The following is a 23938-nucleotide window of genomic DNA, read 5'->3' on the forward strand; positions in this document are numbered from 1 at the left end:
TCGAAGTCAATCCCTGGCCCACCGAGCCCTACCACTTGTTTCTGTTTGAGGGGCTTCACGCAGAAAGTGCCGTCTGTGTGCTGAAACGAGAACACAAGGTGACCCAGGGGAGCAATGCATTCATTCATTCATTTGATTATATTTATTGCGTGCTTACTGTGTGCAGAGCACCAGACTAAGCACTCGGGAGAGTACAATACAACGATAAATAGACACAGTCGGCAGCAGCAAAATACGGTGCAGGGGCCGCTTACCCTCCATCCACCCCTTACCGCCCAACTGACCCAGGCCTCCCCAAAGGTCTTCTCTGCTGCTCGCTGCCAAGGTGCAGGCAGACACCCCTCCCCCTGCCCACCGAGGGCGTTAAGTAGCCCATCCTGGAAGGCACTAACCAAGAGAATGAATCGCTCACCTTTTCAAAAGTGGCCAGGAGCACGTGGGAGTGGCCAAAATGTTCTAGAAAACACAAAGGCGTGAGGTTGAGGGGCAAGCCGCAGGACACAGCCCCGCCTGGCACCGTGGGGATTTTTGTCAATTCCTGAGACTTCCAAAGCTGGATCCTGGAAGTCCGTAATAACCTAGCCTCCCCTTCTAGACTGTAAGCTTGTCCGGCAGGGAACGGGTCTATAAACTCCACTGGATTGTTCTCTCCCAAGAGCTTAGGATGGTGCCTTGCACAAAATAAGCGCTCAGTAAATACCGCTGACTGACTGGGGGTGGGTGTGGATCCCCTGGTTGGCAACTTGCCAGAGACTGGGGAGGGGTGGGGGGAGCAGAAGACAGGTGCACCCGGCAGTGAGGGGAGGGGGCAGACCGAAGTCAGCCGTACCTTCTCCTTCATCCACCACGGCGTGAACCACCAGCGGGAAAACTTCTCGATCCAGATCAAAGCCCAGCTGCGGGGACACAATCGAGGATGGGCAGTGAGGAGCCGAGACACCATAAAGTAGCCAACTGTCAGCTCCTGGTTGGCGGGGACTCTCCCAAGCATTTAGCACAGTGCTCTGCACACAGTAAGAGCTCAATAAATACTAGAGGTTAATTGAGTGATACAGAGGAACTCTGGGGCACAGTGCGGCCTAGCAGAGTTCAGGAGTCCCGGATTCTAATCCCGGCTCGGCCGTCTGTCTGCTGTGTAACCTTGGTCAAGCTCCTTAAATTCTCTGGGTTTCAGTGTCGTCATCTGTAAAAACGGGGATCAGATCCCTGCTTTCCCTGTGAAGCTTTGTGCGGGACCGGGTGTGATCTGATTATCTGCTTCCTATCTCAGCACTTAGCCCACAGTGAGCACTTAATATAACAGCATTAGCGAGATGGCTGTGATTTTTTACCATCATCACTCTTCTCCTGCAGCTCACTGGGTTCGTTTCATGGATCAGTTGAACTGGAGGCAGAATCCAGCTTCTTTTTAGATAATAATGAAAATAATTATGTTATTTGATAAGTGCTTACAATGTTTTGAGCACTGAACTAAACACTGGAGTAGAGACAATCAATTTGGATGTCATCCCTGTCCCATGTGGGGCTGAGTCTAAGGAGGAGGGAGAACAGGTACCGAATCCCCACTTCACAGATGAGGGAACTGAAGCCCAGAGGCATTAGGTGACTTGCCCAAGGTCACACGGCAGGCAAGCGGTAAAGCTGGGATTAGAACCTCGATCTTCTGATTCCCGGGCCTGGGCTCTTTCCAATAAGTTCTACATCTGATGTATTGTCCTCTCCTGAGCACTCAGCATACTGCTCTTTAAATAGTAAATGCTCAATAAATACCATGGATTGATGGACTGTAAACTCCCAGAGGGCATGGATGGTGTCTACTAACTACCAAATATATAGAACACATTATAGGGGCTCAACAAATAGGATGGATGGATTGATTGACTGGAGAGAGCAAGCTGGTGGGTTTTGAGTGAAAGGGGTTTCCTCTTCAACCTTATATCCTGTGTTCTGGAACCAACGAGTTGGCATTTGCCAATGACAGCCCTGCACCCTCACTTTGGGAGCCCCCCCTCTCTCGCCCGGGGGTGAGGGGCGGCCCGGGGCTCGGCCCAGACCCAACATACCTCTTCTTCAGCCCACTGAGAAGGATCGACAGTGTGGGAAGGCAGCTCGAACTGCTGGCACACCCCGCGCTTGTAGTGGACGGTCTCCGACTGCAGGCTGTTATCTTTGGGGACGTAGCTTGGGCCGGGAGGGACAGGGAGGGTCAGTGAGCCAGTCAATCATATTTTAGAGCGCTTACTGGGTGCAGAGCACTGTACTAAGCATTTGGGAGAGTACAACACAACAATAAACAGGCATATTCTCTGCCCACAATGAGTTTACAATCTACAGGGAGAGGGAAACAAATATAAATGAATAAATTACAGATACGGCCGTAAGTGCTGTGGGGATGAAGGGGGGATGAATAAAGGGAGATAGACAGGACGACGCAGAAGGGAGTGGGAGAAGAGGAAAGGAGGGCTTAGTTAGGGAAGGCCTCTTGGAGGAGGTGTGGCGTCAACAAAGGTTTGAAGCAGAGGAAGGTCACTGTCTGTTGGATATGAAGAGGGAGGGCGTTCCGGGCCAAAGGCAAGATGTGGGCAGAGGTGACCCTGTTGACCCATCAGATACGGGGTCTCTGCCTCCCTTGGCCAGACCCAGGACTCACCGTTGGGGGTGGGTGATTGAGAAAGAGCCGGCTCTTTGGCGGGTCAGGACAGGGGGAGAACGGGCAGTGGGCACCGTGTAGTGGGGAGGAGGAGGCTGGACCCCCACGCTCTCTCCTGCTTTTCTGAGGGGCTGGTGAGAGGCTGAGGGAGGGGGTTATCCGAGTGACTGACACAAACACAAACCCTGGGCGTGATGTACCACCAGGGGTGTTTCTTAGATGGTCAGTCCTTTGTCTAAGTCTCACCCTTTGTGCTTTACCCAGAGCACTTCCTTAATAAATACTACCACTCTTCCTACAAAGTTTGTCATGGGCAGGGGATGTGCCTTCCAATTCTGTCATACTGTACTCTCCCAAGCGCTCAGCACAGTGCTCTGCTCACAGCAAGCGCTCAGTAAATACTATTGATGATGATGATGAAAGCACTGGCGTGCATGTTGCTCTAGGTCAGATGGTGCCAATCAAATGACTCAACATTTAAATCCCTCAAAAGAGCCCTGACTGATGAAAATTAAATAAAAAGAGGGCCAGGGGACCCCACAGCCTTCTGGGCAGAGGCTGATCACTGGGAAACTTCAGGAAGTGGGGAGACTCACAAAGCCAAATGAAAGGAAAGGAGACATCAAGCCGGGCTCTGGGGAGGGATGCCCAGGGTTTGGGAAACATTCAATCAGCCGCTAAATTATTTTAGGCTCTGGCCCCCCAACTAGATTGGAAGCTCCTTGAGGGCAAGGGTTGTGTCCTACTAACTCCGCTGTACTTTCCAAGGGCTGTGCACCTGCAAGACCACAAGCCCGTTGAAGGCCAGGATCTTGTCTAACCCTTACTGTCCCCTCCCAAGAGCTGAGTACAGTGCTCTGCCCACAGTAGGCGCTCAGTCAGTACTATTAGACTGTCAGCACCTTGAGGGCAGGGAACACATGCACTAAGTCTCCTGGGCTCTCCCAAGAGCTCATCACAGCGCTCGGCCCCCAGAAGACGTCAGTCGGGGCTACTGCCGGACAGGCTGGCTTCCGGGCCCCGTACTTCTCACCTGGCTATGCCGTTTTGAAACTCTTCCGTGGCTTGGTAATAAATGGTGATGGCCACCCGGGCGTCGGTGTCAAATGTGAACTCCACATTGTACTGGACCTTGGCTTTGTTCGCCTCCTCCCCGGGGGTCTTTGCTTCTTCGGGGCACCTGGAAAATCTCAGGCCCATCAGCATCATTGTTTGCAGCAACGTCACTGGGTCAGAAAGGCAATCAGGTGGCGGGGTGCCCCTGTCCCAGGCCCCCAAATGGGTGAAATGTGATTGGCTGAGGAAGAAGACCCCTCCCCCGCCAACACCACCACCACCACCACCCACCAGAGGAAGGGCCCATGAAGGTCGAAGGGATGCATGAAAGATCTCCGCTGAGCATCTGGCAGCAACCCACTTCATCCTCCGGGCCTCAGTCCTCTCATCTGTAAAACGGAAGTACCGCCAGCCGGTTCGGGAGACTGGAGAGGGTTAGGTTCTAAAAAGTGAAGGCAGGTGAAGGCCTCCATCCGGACGCCCCAGACGTGAAGAGGGCCCCGGGCCCCATAGCAGACAGAAGCCAGGGCTGGGGAAGCCCATGGGTTCGGTCTGCTGGCCTGCCACCGTCACCTCTGCCTGGGCCAAGTGATTTGGAGAAAAGATTCTCCACAGAAAAAAACATCCATCCCCAGCACCAGCCTGGGGTGGAGGGGGACTCCTGCCATGGGGTTAATTCCTGACTTGGGGAGGGCCCTGCCCCAGTCGGCCCGGAGAGCGAGGGACTCACCTGACCAGCCTCAGCGTGTCCTTTCTGACGTTGATTAAACTCCGGAGGGTCTTGACTGGCTCCTGGGGAGGCGGGGCGGCATATGGAAACTGGACGGGAGACGAGATGGGTTAAGCTTGGGTCCGTGGGGGGACCGGTTCCACCCCCGGGCGCGGGTCCGACGGGGGCCCCACGCCCTACACCCCTAGCCCAGAGTGGGACAGAGGCTTTGGCCTGGCACAGTTTCCACAGGCCTTTCCTGGGCCCTTCTGAAGAAGTGGCGTGGCCCTAATGGAAAGAACCCAGCCTCGGGAGTCGGGAGACCTGAGTTCTAACCCCAGCCCGCCGCTTGCCTGCTCTGTGAACTTGGGCAAATCACTTCACTTCGCTGGGCTTCAAGTCCCTCATCTGAAAAATAAGGATTCAATCCCTGTCCTCCCACCTTCTTAGACTGCGAGTCCCAGGTGGGTCACGAACTAAGTCCGACCTGATTATCTTGTATCTACCCCAGGGCTCAGTACAGCACTAGGCGTATCTTAGATGCTTAACAGATCCCGCGATTATCATCATTACGGTGTCGGCTAAGGGTTTAAGATCTGCCCCCAAATAGTGCTGGGGTAGATACAAGATAATCCAATCGGAGTCTGGCCGTGACTCACACGGGACTCGTGGTCCCGTCCCCATTTCCGAGATGAGGAAGCTGAGGCCCAGTCAGGTAAAGTGACCTACCCGAGGTCAAAGAGATGGGACTAGAGCCCAGTGCTCTTTCCACTAAGCCAGCTGCACTCCCCTTCTATAGGTACTCTGTCTTGCCACTAATGGGTTGTCAGTTAATCAGTCAATCAACAGCACATACTGAGCACTTCCTCTATGCAGGGATCTATACTGAGTGCTCAGGAGGGCAGAATAGAGTTAGTAGGAATGACCCTTGCCCTCCAGGAGCTTACAATCCACTGTTTGCAGTACACTGTTCTGAGGGCAGGGGAGAGTTCATTAGAGATAGAAAGGGCGATTCCTGTCCTTACCCTTCTGACAGTCTACTGTCAACAGAGCACTGGACTGAGCACTAGAAAGCACAAAAGTTCAAGGAACAGCAACCTTGAGGGAAGCCAAGAGAAGCAACGTGACCTAGTGGATAGAAAACCCAGGCCTGGGAGGCAGGAGGACCTGGGTTCTGATCCCAGCTCCGCCACTGGTCCCCTGTGTGACCTTGGGCCAGTCACTCCACTTCTCTGTGCCTCAGTTCCCTCATCTGTAAAATGGGATGAAGACCGGAAGCCGATCTGGACGTTCACACAGGTGGTGCAAACCCATAGGTGGTGCCGCCCTCTGAAAGTTTCCCTGGCCAACTGCACCCCACGAAGAATAATAAAGCCACGAGCGCTATTATCGACTCCTCTGAGCAGGGCCTCTGCGAGGCCTGCTGGTCCTTGCCTACTAACTCTGTTGCACTGGGCTCTCCTAGGCATTTAGTACAGTGCTCTGCAAACAGTAAATCCTCCATAAGTACCACCGACTGATGGATTAGATCCCCAGGCATTTACCCCTAAAGCAAGCTATCACCTCACCCATCTCATTTCATTTTTTAAATACACTCACTCGGTAATCAAGCAATCACTTGCTTTGTGTTTTTTGAGGGGGAAATAAAGGAAGAGGAATGTTAAATGCAATGGGACTGTATTCTCCTTGAGGGCAGCAATTAGGTCTGTTTACTCCACTGAACACTCTGGAGCACTCTCCGCCGGTGCTCTGCACACAGTAGATGTTTCATAACTGCAACTGACTGTGATGGCATGTGAGTTTAAAATTGGAAAACTTAGTTCTGCTTCCAATAGGAAATGTAATATAGTTATATTACACAACATGAAATGAAATCTGAAAAGCCCCATTTTTCCATTTTAAGTCCCTTAAAGGCTGACACTGGGTCTTCTTGTTCAAGTGTGCCATAATAATGGTGTCGTTAAGTGTTTTTCATGTGCCAAGCACTATACTAAGCGCTAGGATGAGATACCAGATAATCAGGTTGGACACAGACCTTATATCTGCGTGCGGCTCACAGTCTAAATCAGAGGGAGAACAGGTATTAATCTCCATTTTACAGATGAGGAATCTTGAGGCCCAGTGCTCTGCACAGAGTAAACACTCAATAAATACGACTGAATGAATCGATGAATTGACCAAGGTCCCACAGCAGGCAAATGGTGCAGCCGGAATTAGAACCCAGATCCTGAATCTCAGGCCCATGCCCCTTCCACCAGGCCATCCTGCTTCACCAACAGTAAGTACCAAGCACGCTGCTCTGCATACCAGGGGCGCTCAGTATATAACGTACGGTGATAATGAAGGAGGCAGTGTGGTCTTGCAAGAAGGACATGGGGCCAGAATCAGTACAGACAGGTTCTGGTCCTGGCTCTGTGTGCTGTGTGACCTTAGGCAAGTCACTTGACTGCTCTGTGCCTCGTTTCCTCATCTGTAAAATGGGGATAAACTACCTGTTCTCCCTCCCTCTTAGACTGCGAGTCTCATGTAGGAAAGGGACTGCGTCTGATCACATTATTTTCTATCTAGCCCCGATGCTTAGCACAGGGCTTGGCAGGGAGTACACACAAGTACTTAATGAAGATCCCAATGATCACTCTCATTATTATTATAGGAAACACTAATAATAATAATAGTGGTATTTGTTAAATTCTTACGATGGGCCGAACACTGTATGAAGCACTGGGTCAGATACAAGATCATTAGGTCCCACATGGGGCTCCCGTTCTAAGTAGGAGGGAGAACAGGTATTACATCCCCATTTTGCAGATGAGGGAACTGAGGCCCAGAAAAGTTAAGTGACCTACCCAAGGTCACACCGCAGTCAAGCGGCAGTAGTGGGAATCGAACGCAGGTCCTCCGTCTCCTGGGCCTGTGTTCTTCCCACAGGGCCACGCTGCTTCTCGGGATATCACGAGACCAAAGCCTCGTTTCTGGTGGGCGGGGGGAACGATCTTCCACGGATTCTGAGTCGGAATCCCAGCGTTCCTCTTGCCCGCTCTGAATTTCCGCTTCCTTTCGATGGTCCAGATAATTTCCCCAGCTTCCTCCCGGCCCCCCTCTCTCCCCGTCAGATATGCTGCGGGGCCACAGCTAGCGGGAGGAGCTATTTTTAGACCGCTGATGCCGTAGAACATTTTCTTAGATTGGCGTCCGGGGAGAAGAGTCTATTCTCTGCCCGGCTGCTACGGCGTGAATACAAATTTCCCCATCAACCAGCTGCATCCCTGAGCAAGAGAGAGAGAGAGAGACCAACTGGCTCGTGGATGCTTTGGAGGAGGTCAGTTTTTGCCCACCCATTGTTCTCCAAGGGCAGTCCAGATCTGAAACCCCATTTTATAAACCGAGTCCCCACCCAGGTTTCAGGTAGGAGAGGCGGATAGACACCTTTCAATCACCTGGAGGAATCGATCGATCATAATCCTATCTGGGGAAGCCGGCACGGTCTAGTGGAAAGGACCCGGGGCTGGGAGTCAGAGGACGTGGGTTCTAATCCCGGCCGTGCCACATGTCTGCTGGGTGACCTCGGACAAGTACTTCACTTCTCTGTGCCTTGGTTACCTCATCTGTGAAACGGGGATTAAGACCGTGAGCCCCACTGGGGAGAGGGACTGTGTCCAACTTGATTACCTTGTATCTATCCCAATGCTTAGCACAGTGCTTGGCACACAGTAAGCACTTAAATACCACCATTATGATTGTGATTATTGAGCGCTTACTCTGTGCAGAACACTGGGCTCAGCGCTCGGGAGAGTACAATACAACAGAGTTGGTTAGAGGTGTTCCCCGCCTGACAGTCAAGAAGGGGAAATGGGCATTAAAATAAATCACTTATCTTCTCGGTGCCTCAGTTTCCTCATTTATATAATGGGGATTAAATCCATGCCCTGTCTCTCCTTTAGACTGTGCGGAACACGGAGCGTGTCTGATCCGACCGCCCTCAATCTATCCCGGGCCTAGCGCAGTGCTCGGCATGTAACAATCCCTTACCAAATACCAAAATCATCATCACCACCAGTGGCATTTATGGGGCACTGTGTGCAGAGCACTGTAGTGAGCACTCTGCATACAGTAATGAAAATAACAATTACCATTATTCCTGCAATTTCAGAGCTAAATTCTGTTGTTCTGCCAAAAGCTCTTCCCCCTTCTCACTCTACATCAAATGACGCAAGAACGACACCGAAAGGCAACCTGTTCAGTGCTTATTATGTATATTTGTGCATCCATCAATGTGTAGAGTTATTTGTGACTTTCTACGGGAAAGCACTCTACTTATAAGCGTTCTGCTGTCACCAAATGGAGACGTTAGCTGCTCTCTTATTAAAGTTCCAATGCTCTGCTAGGACCCGGGACCCTTCTACAGATCAATCGATAAGTTTGGCTGAATACCTGCCTATTGTGAGCCAAGCCCTGGACTGAGCACCTGGGAGAATTCAATCGAGTTAGGAGGCGTGAGCCCAGCCCTCGAGGAGCTTCCAGTCTATTCTGTGCAGAGCACTGGACTGAGGATCTGGAGTTAGAAAGCCCGATTCCCCTGCCCTCAAGGACCTTAAGCAGGGTGGCCTGGTGGAAAAAACCCAGCCCCGCCAGTGGGGAGTCACAGGTTCTAATCCTGGCTCTGCCACTTGCTTGCAGACACCTAAGCCTTTCCCGGCGCACGATGGAACTGTCTTGACAAAACCCAGCCTGAGGGGAGGTGCTTTTCAGCTCTTCAAAAGACTGCAAAACTTACCTGAATTTCCCTGTGACAAAGCGGTCTTCCCGTAAAGCGGGGGCGGACCATGATGACAGGAAACAAAGAGGTGTGGGACGGGATGTTTCATTTCGGCACATTTCTGATTGTTTTCGAGGAAACGTCCTCGTCCTTGGTGGTGACGCCCTGGGGCCCGAGCCCCAACCCCAATGGGACCGCTGCAGAGATCCCAGGGCCGGAGTCGGAAGGCCCAGGTTCGAGTTCCGGCTCTGCTCCCGGTCCGTTGTGTGACCTTGGGTCAGCCACTTAACCTCTCTGGACCTCAGTGTCAGCCTTGGTCCAATGGGGATGAAAAGACCTGCTCTTCCTCCCTCAGAGACTCGTGAACCCAGGTGGGGCAGGAGCATGGCTTAATGGATACAGCCTGGGCCTGGGAGTCAGAAGGACCTAGGTTCTAATTCCCCTTCTGCCCCATGTCTGCTGCGTGACCTTAGGCAAGTCACTTCACTTCTCTGGGCCCCCATCTGTAATATGGGGATTAAGAGTATGAGCCCCAAGTGGGACAGGGACTGTATCCAACCTGATGACCTTGTATCTACCTCAGTGCTTAGTACAATGCCTGGAACACGGAAAGCACTTAACAAATACCATTAAAAAAAATAAAGCAGCAGAGGCAGGATGAGAACCCAGGTCCTCTGACTCCCCGCCCTGGGTTCTTTTCACTGGGCCCCCGCTACTTCCGGCACTGAACCGACCTGGGGATTCCAGGTCTGTTGGCCGAACGGCCTGGACGAGGATCGACCCCGGACCTGCCCCGTCCCCCGCGCGAGAGGATTCAACAGAAGGGCTGGTTACCGCCACCGGCCGGTTCCCCAAGAAGTTCAGATCGCTGTTCTCGCCAAACAAGTAGCCTTCGGGGTGGGTGGCGTCAAACCTCTCTCCTCCCATGATGAAATGGCTGGCAAAGTAGCTTCCTGAAGGGGACAGACACACAGGAAGGGTCAAACTAAACCACTGTGCTAAAAGCCGGGCACTTGGATCTGCCCCTTTGGGCATCTGATAGTCTCTCCTCCCTCAATCCCTCAGCACTTCATTCAATCATATTTATTGAGCGCTTACTGTGTGCAGAGCATTGTATTAAGCCCTTGGGAGCGTACAATCTAACAATAAACAGCCCCTTCCCCTGCCCACGAGCCACTTACGTTCATCTCTCTAAATGATAAATTACACATTTTTTGATAGTAATGTCTCTCTCCCCCTTTAGACAGTAAGCTCTCTGTAGGCAGGGGACGTGTCTATCAACTCTCCTGAGCGCTCACTTCAGCCTCCGCGCCAAGTAAATGCAAGGGATAAACGAGGGCACTAGACTGTTAGTTCCTTGTGAGCAGGGAACACATCTACAGACTCTGTTGTTCTATACTCTCCCAAGTACTTAGTACAGGGCTTTGCACACAGTAAGCCTGTGTGATGGATTGACGGTGCTACGGAATGCATCCGGAATGAAAGAACTATTTTCAATCATAGATGCTTTATCTTTTCCCCTTCTTTCCCAAATGGAAAAATCACGGCGGGGATAATGTCAATTAACCAATCAATAAATGGCATTGCTCGAGTCCTTACTGTGCACAGACCACTGCACTAAGCGCTTGGGCTTGTACAATATAACAATAACAATTAAAAAGTACTGTGTGCAAGAAATTTCCTGGCAGAAATTCAAAGCCAACTAGGCAAATGGATGGAAGTGGAGGGTGGAGAAGCAGCGTGGCCCAGTGGATAAAGCCCGGGCCTGGGAGTCAGAGGGACCTGGGTTCTAATCTCTGCTCCGCCACTTGTCTGCTGGGTGACCTCGGGAAAGTTACTTAACATCTCTGCGCCTCTGTTACCTCATCTGTAAAATAGGGATTAAGACTGTGAGCCCCATGTGGGACAGGCACTGTGTCCAACCTGATGAGCTTCTATCTACCCTAGTGCTTAGTACAGTGCCGCTTAGCAAATACCATAAGAAAAAAAGGGGGGGGGGACAGAATTCAGGAAAACAAACTTTTGGCGGCAACGGCATGAAAGGTGGCCAGCAAAAACCCAAGTCAGGCACATGGAAAGTCTCTGTGCTCGGCACCAGACGGCCCGCTCAAGATGCACCGATCAATTATTGATGCTTACCGCTGGCGAGCTTCATTTTCCACCTGCATAATTCATAGGGAAGGTAGTAAGAGAAAGAGATGGCCTGAAAGAATCCAGGGGCCATTTACCACCGGGACTTCGGTAAAATTGATTCGCTGCACATGTTTGAGGAGGAGGAGGAGGAGGAATCCAATATGATGTGCAGGTTTTATTTCGATCGACAGATTGATTTGTTCGCAAGAGTAAAGGAACCTGGGGACCTAGCCGATATTGTTTCTTCGATCCCTCAATTATGGTCAGAGCATTTGCTGTGTCCCAAGCACTGCACACAACAGAACTAGAAGACAGAATCCTTGCCCTCCAGGAGCTTCCAGGGTAGCGGGGAGATGGGCTCAGAATAATTTACAGGTAGAAGTAGTGGGAAGACGGGCTAGGAAAAATTTACAGGTAGAAGACAAAATGGAAATGGTGGGGGGGATAGGAGGGGGGTAGTTAATAGTTCCAGACGCGCTATTGGGGTGCTGGAATGCCAGTAACGGGATATGACATGGGGAGAAGAGAAAATAATTGGGAAGCCTTTCTGGAGGGGGAGGGATTTCAGAAGGGTTTTGAAGATGGGGGCAGCTGTGGCTTGAAGGATGGCAAGTGGAGGGGGAAGGAGCATAGTCTAGTGGAAAAAGCCCGGGTCTGGGAGTCAGAAGACCTGGGTTCTAATCCTGCCTCTGCTACTTGTCTTCTGTGGGACCTTGGGCAAGTCACTTCCCTTCTCTGTGCCTCCGTTTCCTCATCTGCAAAATGGGCAGTCAATCGATTAATCAGCCATATTTATCGGGCGCTTAGTGTGTGCAGAGCACTGTTCTGAGTGCTTGGGAGAGTACAATAGACACATTCCCCACCCAAAACGAGTTCACTGTTTGCCCTCCTCCTCAGACTGTGAGCCCCTTGACGGACCCGATTATCTTCTATCTACTCTAGCGCTTAGTACAATGCTTGGCACAGAGTGAGCGCTTCACAAATACTACAGTCATCATCATCGTTATTATTCCAGGTAGAAGGAAGGGTCTGAAAGATGAGGCCGTGTGAGTAGAGTGGCTTGAGAGACGCAGAGTGCGAGCTGGGAGTGAGGGGAGAGAGAGTGGATAAGGAAGAGGGACAGAGCTAATTTAATGCCTTGAAGTTGGAAGCTTGTTTCTGCTTTTTAATCATTAGCCTAGTTTTAGAAACACACAGCAATCCAAACATTGTGGGGGCCACCTTTTTTTTGCGAGCTGGCTGCTAGCATCTGAATTTGGCTTCTATATCACGTAAGAACAGCACGCTTTCTGAAAACGCCCTCGGTCTGACTTTTTGGGGAAGTGAACCACCGATACCTGGAGAATGCATTTGTTCAAGGTGCTGCGCATCTGGGGCAAAAGTTGGAATGATAATGATAATAAATGTCAGGTGCTTACAAGGTGCCAGACACTGTGCTAACAAAGGTGGTGAATACAATGAAGTCAAGTCAGACAGAGTCCCTGCCCCATATGGGGCTCAGTCAATTGATCGTATTTACAGAGCACTGTAATAAGAACTTGGAAGAGTACAATATAACAGAATTTCCAGACATGTTCCCTGCCCACAAGGATCTTACAGCCTAGAGGGGGAGAGAGACATTAATATACTTAAACGATAGTTATGGAACCTAAGTGCAGTGTGGTGAAGGGTGGGGTGAAGAAACGGCACAAATCCAAATGTAAAGGCGATGGAGAAGGGGGGAGGAGAGGAAAGGAGGGCTTAGTTAGGGAAGGCTCACAGTCTAAAGGGGAGAGAGAAGAGGTACGGAATCCACACACCGTAAACACTCCAGAAATACCACAGGCCGATGGATTAAATTGCTGATAAACAGCCAGCCGCCCCTCACAGGAGAGATGTAATCTCTGAACTGCGACTCGACTCGCTCTTCTTCAGAAAGGTGAAATAAAATCTCAGCGGCTCATTGACAAATGCACGCGCGCACACACACACGAACCCCTCCCCCCAAAATACCACCTAGATGAACTATGTAAGAAATAAAAGACAGAGCTATAAGATTGGCTCGGTCAGTGTAATCAATACAAGATTAAGGAACAGAGACAAAATCAATCGTTGCTCAGGCATCTAATTACGGGGACTGACCAGTGGCTCTCTGGGGCCCTGAGGGTGGGCGGGGGTCTGGCGGGGACCCTCCCAAAGTGCAGGAGGAAACCCGTGGTGTCCCAAAAAGGCACCAGAGGGCACGGCCCCTGTCTCAGAACCAGCTTTTTCAAACCTCATTCTTACAGCACGTTGGGGTGTAATGAGGGTAACTGACACTGCAGAGAAGCCGCGTGGCCTACTGGTTAAGAGCCCAGGCCTGGGAGACAGAAGGGACCCGGGTTCCAATTCTGGCTCCACCACTTGTATGATACTCTGTGACCTCGGGCAAGTCACTTCACTTCTCCGGGGCCTCACATCCCTCTTCTGTAAAATAGGGTTTAAGACTATGAGCCCAACGTGGGACAGGGACTGTGTCCAACCTGATCAAGCTTGTGCCTACTTCAGCTCTTAGGACAGTGCCTGGCATAAAGTAAGTGATTAATAAAACCATTAAAAAACACGACAACAATGACAAAATCGATGACTTGCTCTGACCCCTCCTCAGGTTGTTGGGGAAGGGTGGGGCAGGGAGTCATTCAACAGACTGATTTTGTACTGGGGTGAGTAAAGAAAATGAAATGAACCTGATTTTGGTTTTGCCCTGTTGGTTACAGACAATCTGCTAGGATTCTAAAGGTCAACCGCTGGATTGTAAATTCTTTGAGGGCAGGGATTGTCTACTAACTCTTTTGGCCTGTGTGCTGCACACATCAGACTGCAAGCTCCTAGAGGGCAGGGCAAGGGTCTACCAACTCTATTATACTCTCTTAATCGCTCAGAACAGCGCTGACTACACAGTAAGTGCTCAATAAATACCACTGATTCCCCCTCTAGATCCTAAGCTCCTTGGGAGCAGGATACAGGTCTACTAGCTCTGTTAGAGAGTACTCTCCCAAGCACTTAGTACACTGTTCTGCACACAGTAAGTGTTGGATAAAAACGATTGATTGTCACAGGGTTCCAGGGTAAGCAGGTCTGCCTGATCAATGGATCGATCAATGATACTGAGTGCTTACTGTGTGCCGAACTCTATACTAAGCACAGTACAATTGTAGTACAACACAAGGGACAGATTGACTGACTGAATCAACAATCCAACAAAAAGAATGTTAAAACAAAGTAGCAAAACCCAGTTTTGCACGAGAGGTATCTTTGTCCTCCTTCGCCAGTCTAAGCTGAAGAGATCTGCCATTATCTCTGCTAAGTTGAAACGGACTCTAATGCCCTAAGGAATTCATGTGAGTCAAAATACATCAAAAGCTGAACAGCAGAGGAAGGGAGGTGTTAAAGGAAAAGCAGGCTTGGCAGCATTACCTGGAAGTGAGAGCGCACTGTACTTATAGTACGGCATTAAAATTCAATAGCACTACCGGGAAAGGGCGCTAGAGGATGATTACGGTAAATATAAGACGTTCCAAACGCTCTCATCATTCAAAACAAAGAAGTCAGTAGCTTGGGATCTGGGTTCTGCACCAAAGGAATGTCTTCTGTTTTGAAATTTTCAAAGCCTGGGGAAATGGAATTTTTCTTTTTTTTTTTTCATTTTCCATCTAGGAGAGGAGAATGCTCGACTGAAAGCAGAGAAACGAGGACTCTCTTTCTCTCTTGTGGTGAATGTCACTTAATCGTCCTTGTGGTCTCCTTCATCTTTCCTAGATGGAAGCAACAGGACCAGTAATATTTCATTAATATGGATGGCACCGGCGACAGACAAGCCTGGATGAGCAAAATGCCTTGTTCAGCAGACTTCGGACTTGGACTGAACACAGCTTTTGGGTCCTTGAGGCCACTGGGCCTTTGCAAGGCTTGACAAGGGAATGGCGTCAACCCCTCCTTTCCCTCCCCGCTTCCCCGCAAATGAAAATGAATTTTCATTTTGCCCTGTTGGCCAGAGGCAAGTTAAGAGGATTCACAGGGTCATCCGCTAGACTGTAAATTCCCAGAGGGCATGGATTAGGTCTAGTAACTCTTCTGTGCTTTCCCCAGTGCTCGATACAGTGCTCTGCACACAGGAGGCTGTAGCTTCTAGAAGGCAGGCTCGATCGACAGGATCATGCTTTGGTCTCCTGGCTGAGAAAGATCATCTCTTGGCTTCTGATCCAAGTTATATTCATGAACTTTTGGGCAAAATTTAAAAACGCACTACCAGGATTTAAAACCTTTTTTCGGAATGGTATCCGTTAAGTGCTTACTATTTGCCAGGGGCTTTACTAAGCACCGGGGTAGATACAAGATAACAGTGCTTAGAACAGTGCCTGGCACAGGATAAATGCCATAAAAAAATATTCAGGCCCAGGACCCCAAAATATTTTCTCCCAAACATGCTAAGCTGGGGCTCAATTCAGACAGGGAATTCCACTCCCAATCCTTCCTTCCGGGAGTGCTTTCGGGATTCAGAATGCAGTTCATTTATCTTGTTACAATGATTTCTCGCTCAGATGGTTTCCGATTAGAAGCTTAGTTACAATTATGTAAACCCAGGGGGGAACGTTAAAACTATTGCTATTGTTGGATTTCTTTTTTATCTAAAGAGAACATGGCATTTGCATGATGTTAGCCCAAGAGTTCATTTTAAAGACAGTTTGGGGTTCATTCATACCTTGAGGTGCACCGCCCGTATTAATAAACATTCTGGAAACTCAAAAAGGAAAAATGACTTTAAGACATCAGTCACTCAATCGATGGTATTTATTGAATGCTTACTATGTGCAGACCACTGTACTAGGTGCTTAGGAGACTTTGACAAAATTAGCAGACACGTGCGCTGCCCATAATAAGCTTACAGTCCACATGCTACCAGTCTAGCCTCAAATCCGCCGCCAGACAGAGGAGTTGTCAAATCTGCCTTATTAATGTAATAACTGTGATATCGACATTTACTATGCTCCAAGTGCACAAGATAAAAGAGATGGGACACAGACTCTGGGACACAGCGGGGTTCGCAGTTTACGAAGGTGGAGAGCAGGTATCTTTATCCCCATTTTACAGATGAGGCAACCGAGTCCCAGAGAGGCTAAGTGACCCGCCCAACGTCGTGCAGCGGGCCAGCCGCACAGCTGGAACTCGAACCCGGGTCTCCTGGCTTCCCGTCCCGTGCTCTTTCCACTAGACCGCACTGCCTCCTGAGGCCCACAGGCCTTCTTTTGGATGGTTAATTAATTAATGACGAGTTATATGCCACGAAATCTAAGGCTGTTCCATCCCCCCCAATCAGCGGTGCAGCCCAGAGACAAACGATGCATTTTTTTAAAAAAGATAACCGTCTAAAGGCTTGTCAGTGTACTAATGACCCATTCGGCTTCTCCCTTACGCAGTTCCCTCCTTTACCAAGAGGTAGGACTCCGCTAAAACCCCGCGGCTCCTCTTGGCCCGGAAGCGCACGGAGCCAGCGAGGGGTCCGGTTGTGCCAGATCCTTCTGCGGGAGGACGGGGCTCATTGTCTGCCGCGGCCGCCGCCGCCACAGGCCCTCCCTTGGCAGCGGCGAGATGGACTGCTGATGGACCTCATTCGCTCCATTAACGTTTCTCCCGCTCCTCCGCAGCGCAGGGCTGCCCGCTGAGGCCAATTAGCGCCGAGAAGCTCTCCGGCCGGTCCTGGTCCAAAAGGGAGTGGCAACCTCCCATTTGAAGGTCAGAGGAGACACACACATGTAGCCAGACAAATCCACATACACCCACACAAGTGCACACACTAAGAAATGCCCGTCTCTGCACACGTTCACACACATGCAGGCGACCCCACAAACTCACATACCCACATATGGACCTGCAGGTGCCCATGCTCATGTGCACGTATCCCACCGCCAACACCTACATGTGTTCCACATGTGTGCATGTACCCCCCCCCCCATGCACATACACCTACATGTGTTCACACATGTGCACACAGCTAGTTCATTGTCAGGAGAACTATTTCGGTCTGAGGTGATTTGAGGTGACCCACGGTTTCTTCTCCCGACGGCCTTCCCATCTGGAGAAGAACTGGGCCGCGGAGGGAGGCTCCCCGTCTGCTAGCGGGCAACGGGGAGAATTTCCGAGGCGCCACGAGCCCCGTCGTCCCTTTTCGGAGGAGCCAGGGTGAGGATGCGGCATTTAGGTGGCACCCAGAGCCGCTCTCTGCGCCCGGGAGACGTGGGGCAACCCTGCCCGGGACCCCGGGGGATGGCAGGGGCAACGGGGAGGGGGCTGTGGGGAAGGCAGGGGAGGGGTGATGAGGGGACAGAGACCCGCCGCATGTCCTCGATGACCCCCGGCCCAGGAGGGCGATGATCCCACTGCGGTCCCCGGCCCCACGGACACTGCAGTGGAGGGATCTCCCTCTGGCTGCAAGGAATTGCGGGTGGGAGCTGACCGGATCCTAACAACTGAGAGGGGCTGCGTGCTGGACGCGTCTAGCCCACCTCCCCATCCAAGCCTCTGGCCCGGGAAGGGGGCTTCCTCTAACAAGGGGGACCCCCTCCAAAGTGGGGACGCCTGAATGCCAGCCCTGGGGACCCCCCCCCCCCCAAGGAGGAGACTGCAAGCGCTTAGTCCAGTGCTCTGCACATAGTAAGCGCTCAATAAATATGAATGAATGATCGCAGGCCTGGGGACCCTCCCCAAGGTGGGGACCCCTGGATGCCAGCCCCGGGGACCCCCCCACAATGTGGAGACTGCAAGCGCTTAGTACAGTTCTCTGCACATAGTAAACGCTCAATAAATACTATTGAATGAATGATCCCAGTCCTGGGGACCCTCCCCAAGGTGGGGACCTCTGGATGCCAGCCCTGGGGACCCCCCCAAGGTGGAGACCGCAAGCGCTTAGTCCAGTGCTCTGCACATAGTAAGCGCTCAATAAATATGAATGAATGATCGCAGGCCTGGGGACCCTCCCCAAGGTGGGGACCGCAAGCGCTCAGTCCAGTGCTCTGCACATAGTAAGCGCTCAATAAATACGAATGATCAATCGCAGGGCTGGGGACCCTCCCCAAGGTGGGGAGCCCTGGATGCCGGTCCTGAGGACCTCCAATGTGGGGGACCCCTGGATGCCAGTCCTGGGGACCCCCCCCCAATGTGGGGACTGCAGGCGCTTAGTCCAGTGCTCTGCACAGAGTAAGCGCTCAGGAAATATGAATGCATGCTGGCAGGCCTGGGGAGCCTCCCCGAGGTGGGGAGGGGTGGATGGCGGTCCTGCCCCCCCCCCCTCCCCGGTCCGGTCCCGTCCCCCCCCCGTGTCCGCGCTGTGGGGGCGGGGGAGCCTGACCGGACTTGGGCGGGTATCGGTAGACGGATCCGCAGGGGATGTCCACCTCGTCCACGGCGGCCTGCTGGCGGCTGGTCAGGGCCCCCATGGCCGCGGGTCGGGGCGGCGGGGACCCCCGCAGGCGGCCGGCACCATCGTCCGCCCCCGGCCCGCCCGCTCGCCGCCGCCGCCGCCCGGGGGGAGGGAGGGGAGGGGCCGACGGGCCGAGGGGGGGAGGGGCCGAGGCAGCGCGCGCCCCCTCCCGCCTGACGTCAGCCGCGCCCGGCGGCCAATGGGGAGGCGGCCCCTTCGCAATTCGGCCAATGGGAGCGCGGATCCGCGGCTCGTGCCTCGGGCGGGGCGCGAGGACACGTGTGGAGGAGCGGCGCGCGACCGCAGGCGGGAGGGAGAAGCGGGGGAGAGGGGGGAAGAGGGGGGAGAGGGGGGAGAGGGGGGAGGGGCGGGCCTCCTCCCTTCCTTCATTCATTCACTCGGTTCTACTTACTGAGCGCTCGCCGCCGGCGGGGCATCGCACTAAGCGCTTGGGAAGATACAATACGGCACTAAATAATAATAATAATGTTGGTATTTGTTAAGCGCTTACTATGTGCAGGGCACTGTTCTAAGCGCTGGGGGAGATAATAATAATAATGTTGGTATTTGTTAAGCGCTTACTATGTGCAGACCACTAAGCGCTGGGGGAGACACAGGGGAATCAGGTTGTCCCACGTGGGGCTCACAGTCTTAATCCCCATTTTACAGATGAGGGAACTGAGGCACCGAGAAGTGAAGTGGCTTGCCCAAAGTCACACAGCTGACAAATGGCCGAGCCGGGATTTGAACCCATGACCTCTGACTCCAAAGCCCGTGCTCTTTCCACTGAGCCACGCTGCTTCTTTGTTAAGCGCTTACTATGTGCAGAGCACTGTTCTAAGCGCTGGGGGAGATACAGGGTAATTGGGTGGTCCCACGTGAGGCTCGCAAGTTAATTCCCATTTTCCAGATGAGGTCACTGAGGCCCAGAGAAGTGAAGTGACTTGCCCACAGTCACCCAGCTGACAAGTGGCACAGCCAGGATTCAAACCCATGACCTATAATCATGAGGGTATTTGTTAAGCGCTTACCACACGCCAAGCCCTGTTCTAAGTGCTGGGGGGGATCCAAGGTGAGGAGAAGCAGCGTGGCTCAGTGAAAAGAGCCCAGGCTGCGGAGTCAGAGGTGATGGGTTCTAATCCTGGCTCCGCCGCTTGCCAGCTGGGTGACTGTGGGCAAGTCACTTCGCTTCTCTGGGCCTCAGTGAGCTCATCTGGAAAATGGGGATTAAGACTGTCAGCCCCACATGGGACAACCTGATCACCTTGTAATAATAATAATGTTGGTATTTGTTAAGCGCTATGTGCAGAGCACTGTTCTAAGCACTGGGGTAGATACAGGGTAATCAGGTTGTCCCCCTTGAGGCTCATGGTATCCTCCCCCGCGCTTAGAATAGCGCTTTGCACATAGTAAGTGCTCAACAAATGCCATCGTTATTATTATTATGAGGTGGTCCCATGTGGGGCTCACAGTCTTCATGCCCATTTGACAGGTGAGGGAACTGAGTCACGGAGAAATGAAGGGACTGGCCCAAAGTCACTGATCTGACAAGCGGTGGAGCCAGGATTAGAACTCATGACCTCTGGCTCCCCAGCCTGGACTCTTTCCACTGAGCCACGCTGCTGCTCATAATGGCATTTGTTAAGTACTTAATATGTGCCAAGCACTGTTCTAAGCACTGGGGGGGATACAAGGTGATCAGGTTGTCCCATGTGGGGTTCATAGCCTTCATCCTCAATTTACAGATGAAGGAACTGAGGCCCAGAGAAGTGAAGTGACTTGCCCAAAGTCAAACAGCTGACAAGTGGCAGAGGCGGGATTAGAATCTTGAACCACTGACTCCTGAGCCCTTGCTCTACGTGCCAAGCACTGTTCTAAGCGCTTGGAAAGTACAATACATAAGTGCTGTGGGGCGAGGAGAGGAGGGAAGGACAATAGGAGCGAGTCAGGGCGACGGGGAAGGGAGTGGGAGATGAGGAAAAGGGGAGCTTAGTCTGGGAAGGCTTCTTGGAGGAGTTGGACCTTCAATAAGGCTTTGAAGGGGGCAAGAGTCATTGTCTGGAGGATTTAAGGAGGGAGGGTGTTCCAGGCCAGAACATGTCATCCCCCCACCTAAGTTTCCTCATCTGTAAAATGGAGATTCATTCATTCCATCGTATTGATGGAGCGCTTACTGTGTCAAGAGCACTGTAGTAAGTGCTTGGAAGAGGACAAAATAACAGTAAACGATACCTGTTGTTCCCCCCACCCCCACACCCACCTTAGACTGGGAAGCCCATGTAGTTTGATCTGATTGTTCTCTGCCAATTGCTTAGTACAGTGCTCTGCACACAGAAAGTGCTCAATAAATAACGTTAATTGATTGACTTTCCCAAGTGCTCTCACACAGAAAGTGCTTCCTAAATACCATTATTTGATTGACTGTAATCTCCCACGCACTCAGTACAGTGCTCTGCACACAGTAAGTGCTCAATAAATACGATTGAATGAATGAATGAATGAACAAATACTACTATTATTTTTAGCACAAAGGTTTCAGGAGCTGGGGGTGGGGGCCAAGGGGGAGACTGACAGCAGAGAAAGGTGGAGCGGGGAAAAGTGACCTTTCAGAGGAGAAATCTCAGCAAGGTAGAAGCATTTTCAGGTTGCAGAATTTGGTTTACACCCCCAACTTGGTTTAAAAAACTGTTAATTCCCTGATTCAGGAAACGCAGAGGTTTGCACCTCCTGCTCTCCATGTGTGGCAGCTACTTCCAGACCTCCCTCCCGCCCCCGGCTGGATTTCCCCAAGTAAATCTTTGGGGGTGGCCACAGAGTCTAACCTCAGTGCCCTCTGTGCATTTAAAAAAACACCCTCTCCGGAGAGCATTTAGTCTCTCTGTGGTCTCGATTCTCCCTCCCCTGCCCGGCTGAAGGATTTCCAGAGGGGGAGACTGAGGATTATTTGGGATTAACACTTCGCAGGGAGGGGGGGAAGCTAATGCCTTAACCCCAAGGTTGCCTGAGTCCTTTGCACATTCCCGGTAGCTTGGGAGGGTTAACTGGGTGGAAGTGTGTTTGGATGACTGAAAAACCTGATGATAACCTTCATCCCTTACGATTCCAGCAGCAGCAATTCACATGGATCCCGAGGCTGCGAGGATCAGTCCTGAAGAATGATAATAATCGTGTATTTGTGAAGCCCCCTCTCCTCACCCACCCCCACCTCCCCTGCTTCATCCCCAACAGCCTGAGGACTGAGCCTAGATTCCCAACTGTCAATCATCTCTAATGCTAGAACCCAACTCCTGACATCATCATAATAATAATAATAATGGAATTTATAAACGCTTACTATGTGCCAAGCACTGTTGTAGGCACTGGGGTAGATAACGGGATAATTCAGTGAGTCCTTGTCCCACGTGGGACTCCCAGGCTAAGTCTGAAGAAGACAGAGACGCTCACAGCACTATTCTTATCCCTTTAACCTTTAGTCTGCAAACTCCCGCCTCACGACAAGAAACTGTATTTAAAAAAATTAACCCACCCCAAAGGAAAATGAGTCATACCTGGCATTATAGGGAGAAAGGAGCAACGCAGCCTGTTGGGTAGAGTACAGGATTTGAAAGTAGGGACTTGAGTTCTAATTCTAGCTCCACCACATCCTGTAGACTGTACGGTTGTTGTGGGCAGAGAATGGCGGCGACCAAGTCTGCATAGTAAGTGCTAAATAAATACCAGTGATTGATTACCTACCGTGTGAATCTGGGGACGTCACTCAGCTTCCCTGTGCCTCAGCCTCCGCCTCTGGAAAAAGGGAATTGAAATAGCTGCTCTCCCTTCCCTCTGAGACTGTAAGACCCATGTGGGAGGAGGAATGTGTCTGATCTGATTATATTCATTCATTCAATAGTATTTATTGAGCGCGTGGCTCAGTGGAAAGAGCACGGGCTTTGGAGTCAGAGTTCATGGGTTCGAATCCCGGCCCGGCCACTTGTCAGCTGTGTGACTTTGGGCAAGTCACTTCACTTCTCTGTGCCTCAGTTCCCTCATCTGTAAAATGGGGATTAAGATTGTGAGCCCCACGTGGGACGACCTGATTCCCCTGGGTCTACCCCAGCGCTTAGAACAGTGCTCGGCACATAGTAAGCGCTTAACAAATACCAACATTATTATTATTACTAAGCACTTGGAATGTACAATTTGGCAACCAATAGAGACAATCCCTGCCCAACGGCGGGCTTACAGCCTAATTATATCTTGTTCATTCATTCAATAGTATTGATTGAGCGTTTACTATGTGCAGAGCACTGTACTAAGCGCTTGGAATGTACAATTCGGCAACAGATAGAGACAATCCCTGCTCATTGACGGGTTTACAGTCTAATCGGGAGAGACAGACGGACAAAAATAATAGCGATAAATAGAAACAAGGGGATGGACACCTCATTAACAAAATAAATAGGGTAATAAAAACATATACAAATGAGCAAATGAGCACAGTTCTTACCCCAGCGCTTGGCACTGAGTAAGTTCTTGACACTACTACTAGTCTCATTATTCATGGGGTCTCATTAATTTTACAAATAACATTAATGATAATTATTAATATTGATGAATTCCCATGAGCTTGACAACTGAATTGTGACCCATGTTTTAGAAAGCAGAGAGCCGCAATGGGAAGTTTAGACAACCAAAATCTCCTAAAACCAAACACCAGAAGTTCTAGAATTGTGGTTTGGGCTATTAAGTTTCCTCTTTTCAGAAAGGCCAGAGGATGGAGAGGAAGCTTAGGCTAGGAACGAACCCCCTCTCCCTACCCACGCCCAACTCCCCTGCTTTACCTCCAACAGCCTGAGGACTGAGCCTAGACTGTCAATCATCTCTAATGCTAGAACTCAACTCCTGATTTATCGTAATAATAATAATAATGGTATTTGTAAATGATTACTATGTGCCAAGCACTGTTCTAAGCACTGGGGCAGATGTAAGGTAATCAAGTTGTCCCAGCTGGGGCTCACAGTCTTAATCCCCATTTTACAGACGAGGGAACTGAGGTGCAGAGAGGTTAAGCGACTTGCCCAAGGTCACACAGCAGACGAGCGGTGGAGCCGGGATTAGAACCCATGACCTCTGATTCCCTCTTTCCACTAAGCCACACTGCTTCTCTGTACTAACTGCTGGAGTAGATACAAGATTATCCATCCAGCCAGATGCAGT

General features: G+C 51.2%; 1 protein-coding gene and 1 long non-coding RNA gene across 11 annotated transcripts in view; one reads left to right on the forward strand and one right to left on the reverse strand.

Moving 5' to 3' along the window:
* RNF157 (ring finger protein 157) overlaps window positions 1–18830 on the reverse strand; it is a 35597-nt gene extending 16767 nt beyond the window's left edge. For 9 of the 10 annotated variants that reach the window (XM_029056872.1, XM_029056868.1, XM_029056875.1 and 6 more), the window contains exons 1-8: window positions 18668–18830; window positions 10006–10124; window positions 4437–4525; window positions 3684–3830; window positions 2064–2181; window positions 830–896; window positions 413–456; window positions 33–80 (exon numbers count right to left, since the gene is read on the reverse strand). In XM_029056872.1, the coding sequence (XP_028912705.1) occupies window positions 33–80; window positions 413–456; window positions 830–896; window positions 2064–2181; window positions 3684–3830; window positions 4437–4525; window positions 10006–10124; window positions 18668–18755 (720 nt within the window). In that variant the 5' untranslated portion in view covers window positions 18756–18830. Of the gene's footprint in view, window positions 1–32; window positions 81–412; window positions 457–829; window positions 897–2063; window positions 2182–3683; window positions 3877–4436; window positions 4526–10005; window positions 10125–18667 lie in introns of those variants that run through there. The other variant, XM_029056876.1, reaches the window with a different exon arrangement.
* Window positions 7482–16078, forward strand: LOC120638190. Its single transcript, XR_005659712.1, has 2 exons — window positions 7482–7734; window positions 15082–16078. It is a non-coding gene; the product is annotated as an uncharacterized LOC120638190 (long non-coding RNA).
* Window positions 18831–23938: the final 5108 nt, after the last annotated feature.

The sequence above is a fragment of the Ornithorhynchus anatinus genome, unplaced genomic scaffold (genome assembly GCF_004115215.2).
Source record: "Ornithorhynchus anatinus isolate Pmale09 unplaced genomic scaffold, mOrnAna1.pri.v4 scaffold_264_arrow_ctg1, whole genome shotgun sequence".
Taxonomy (NCBI): domain Eukaryota; kingdom Metazoa; phylum Chordata; class Mammalia; order Monotremata; family Ornithorhynchidae; genus Ornithorhynchus; species Ornithorhynchus anatinus.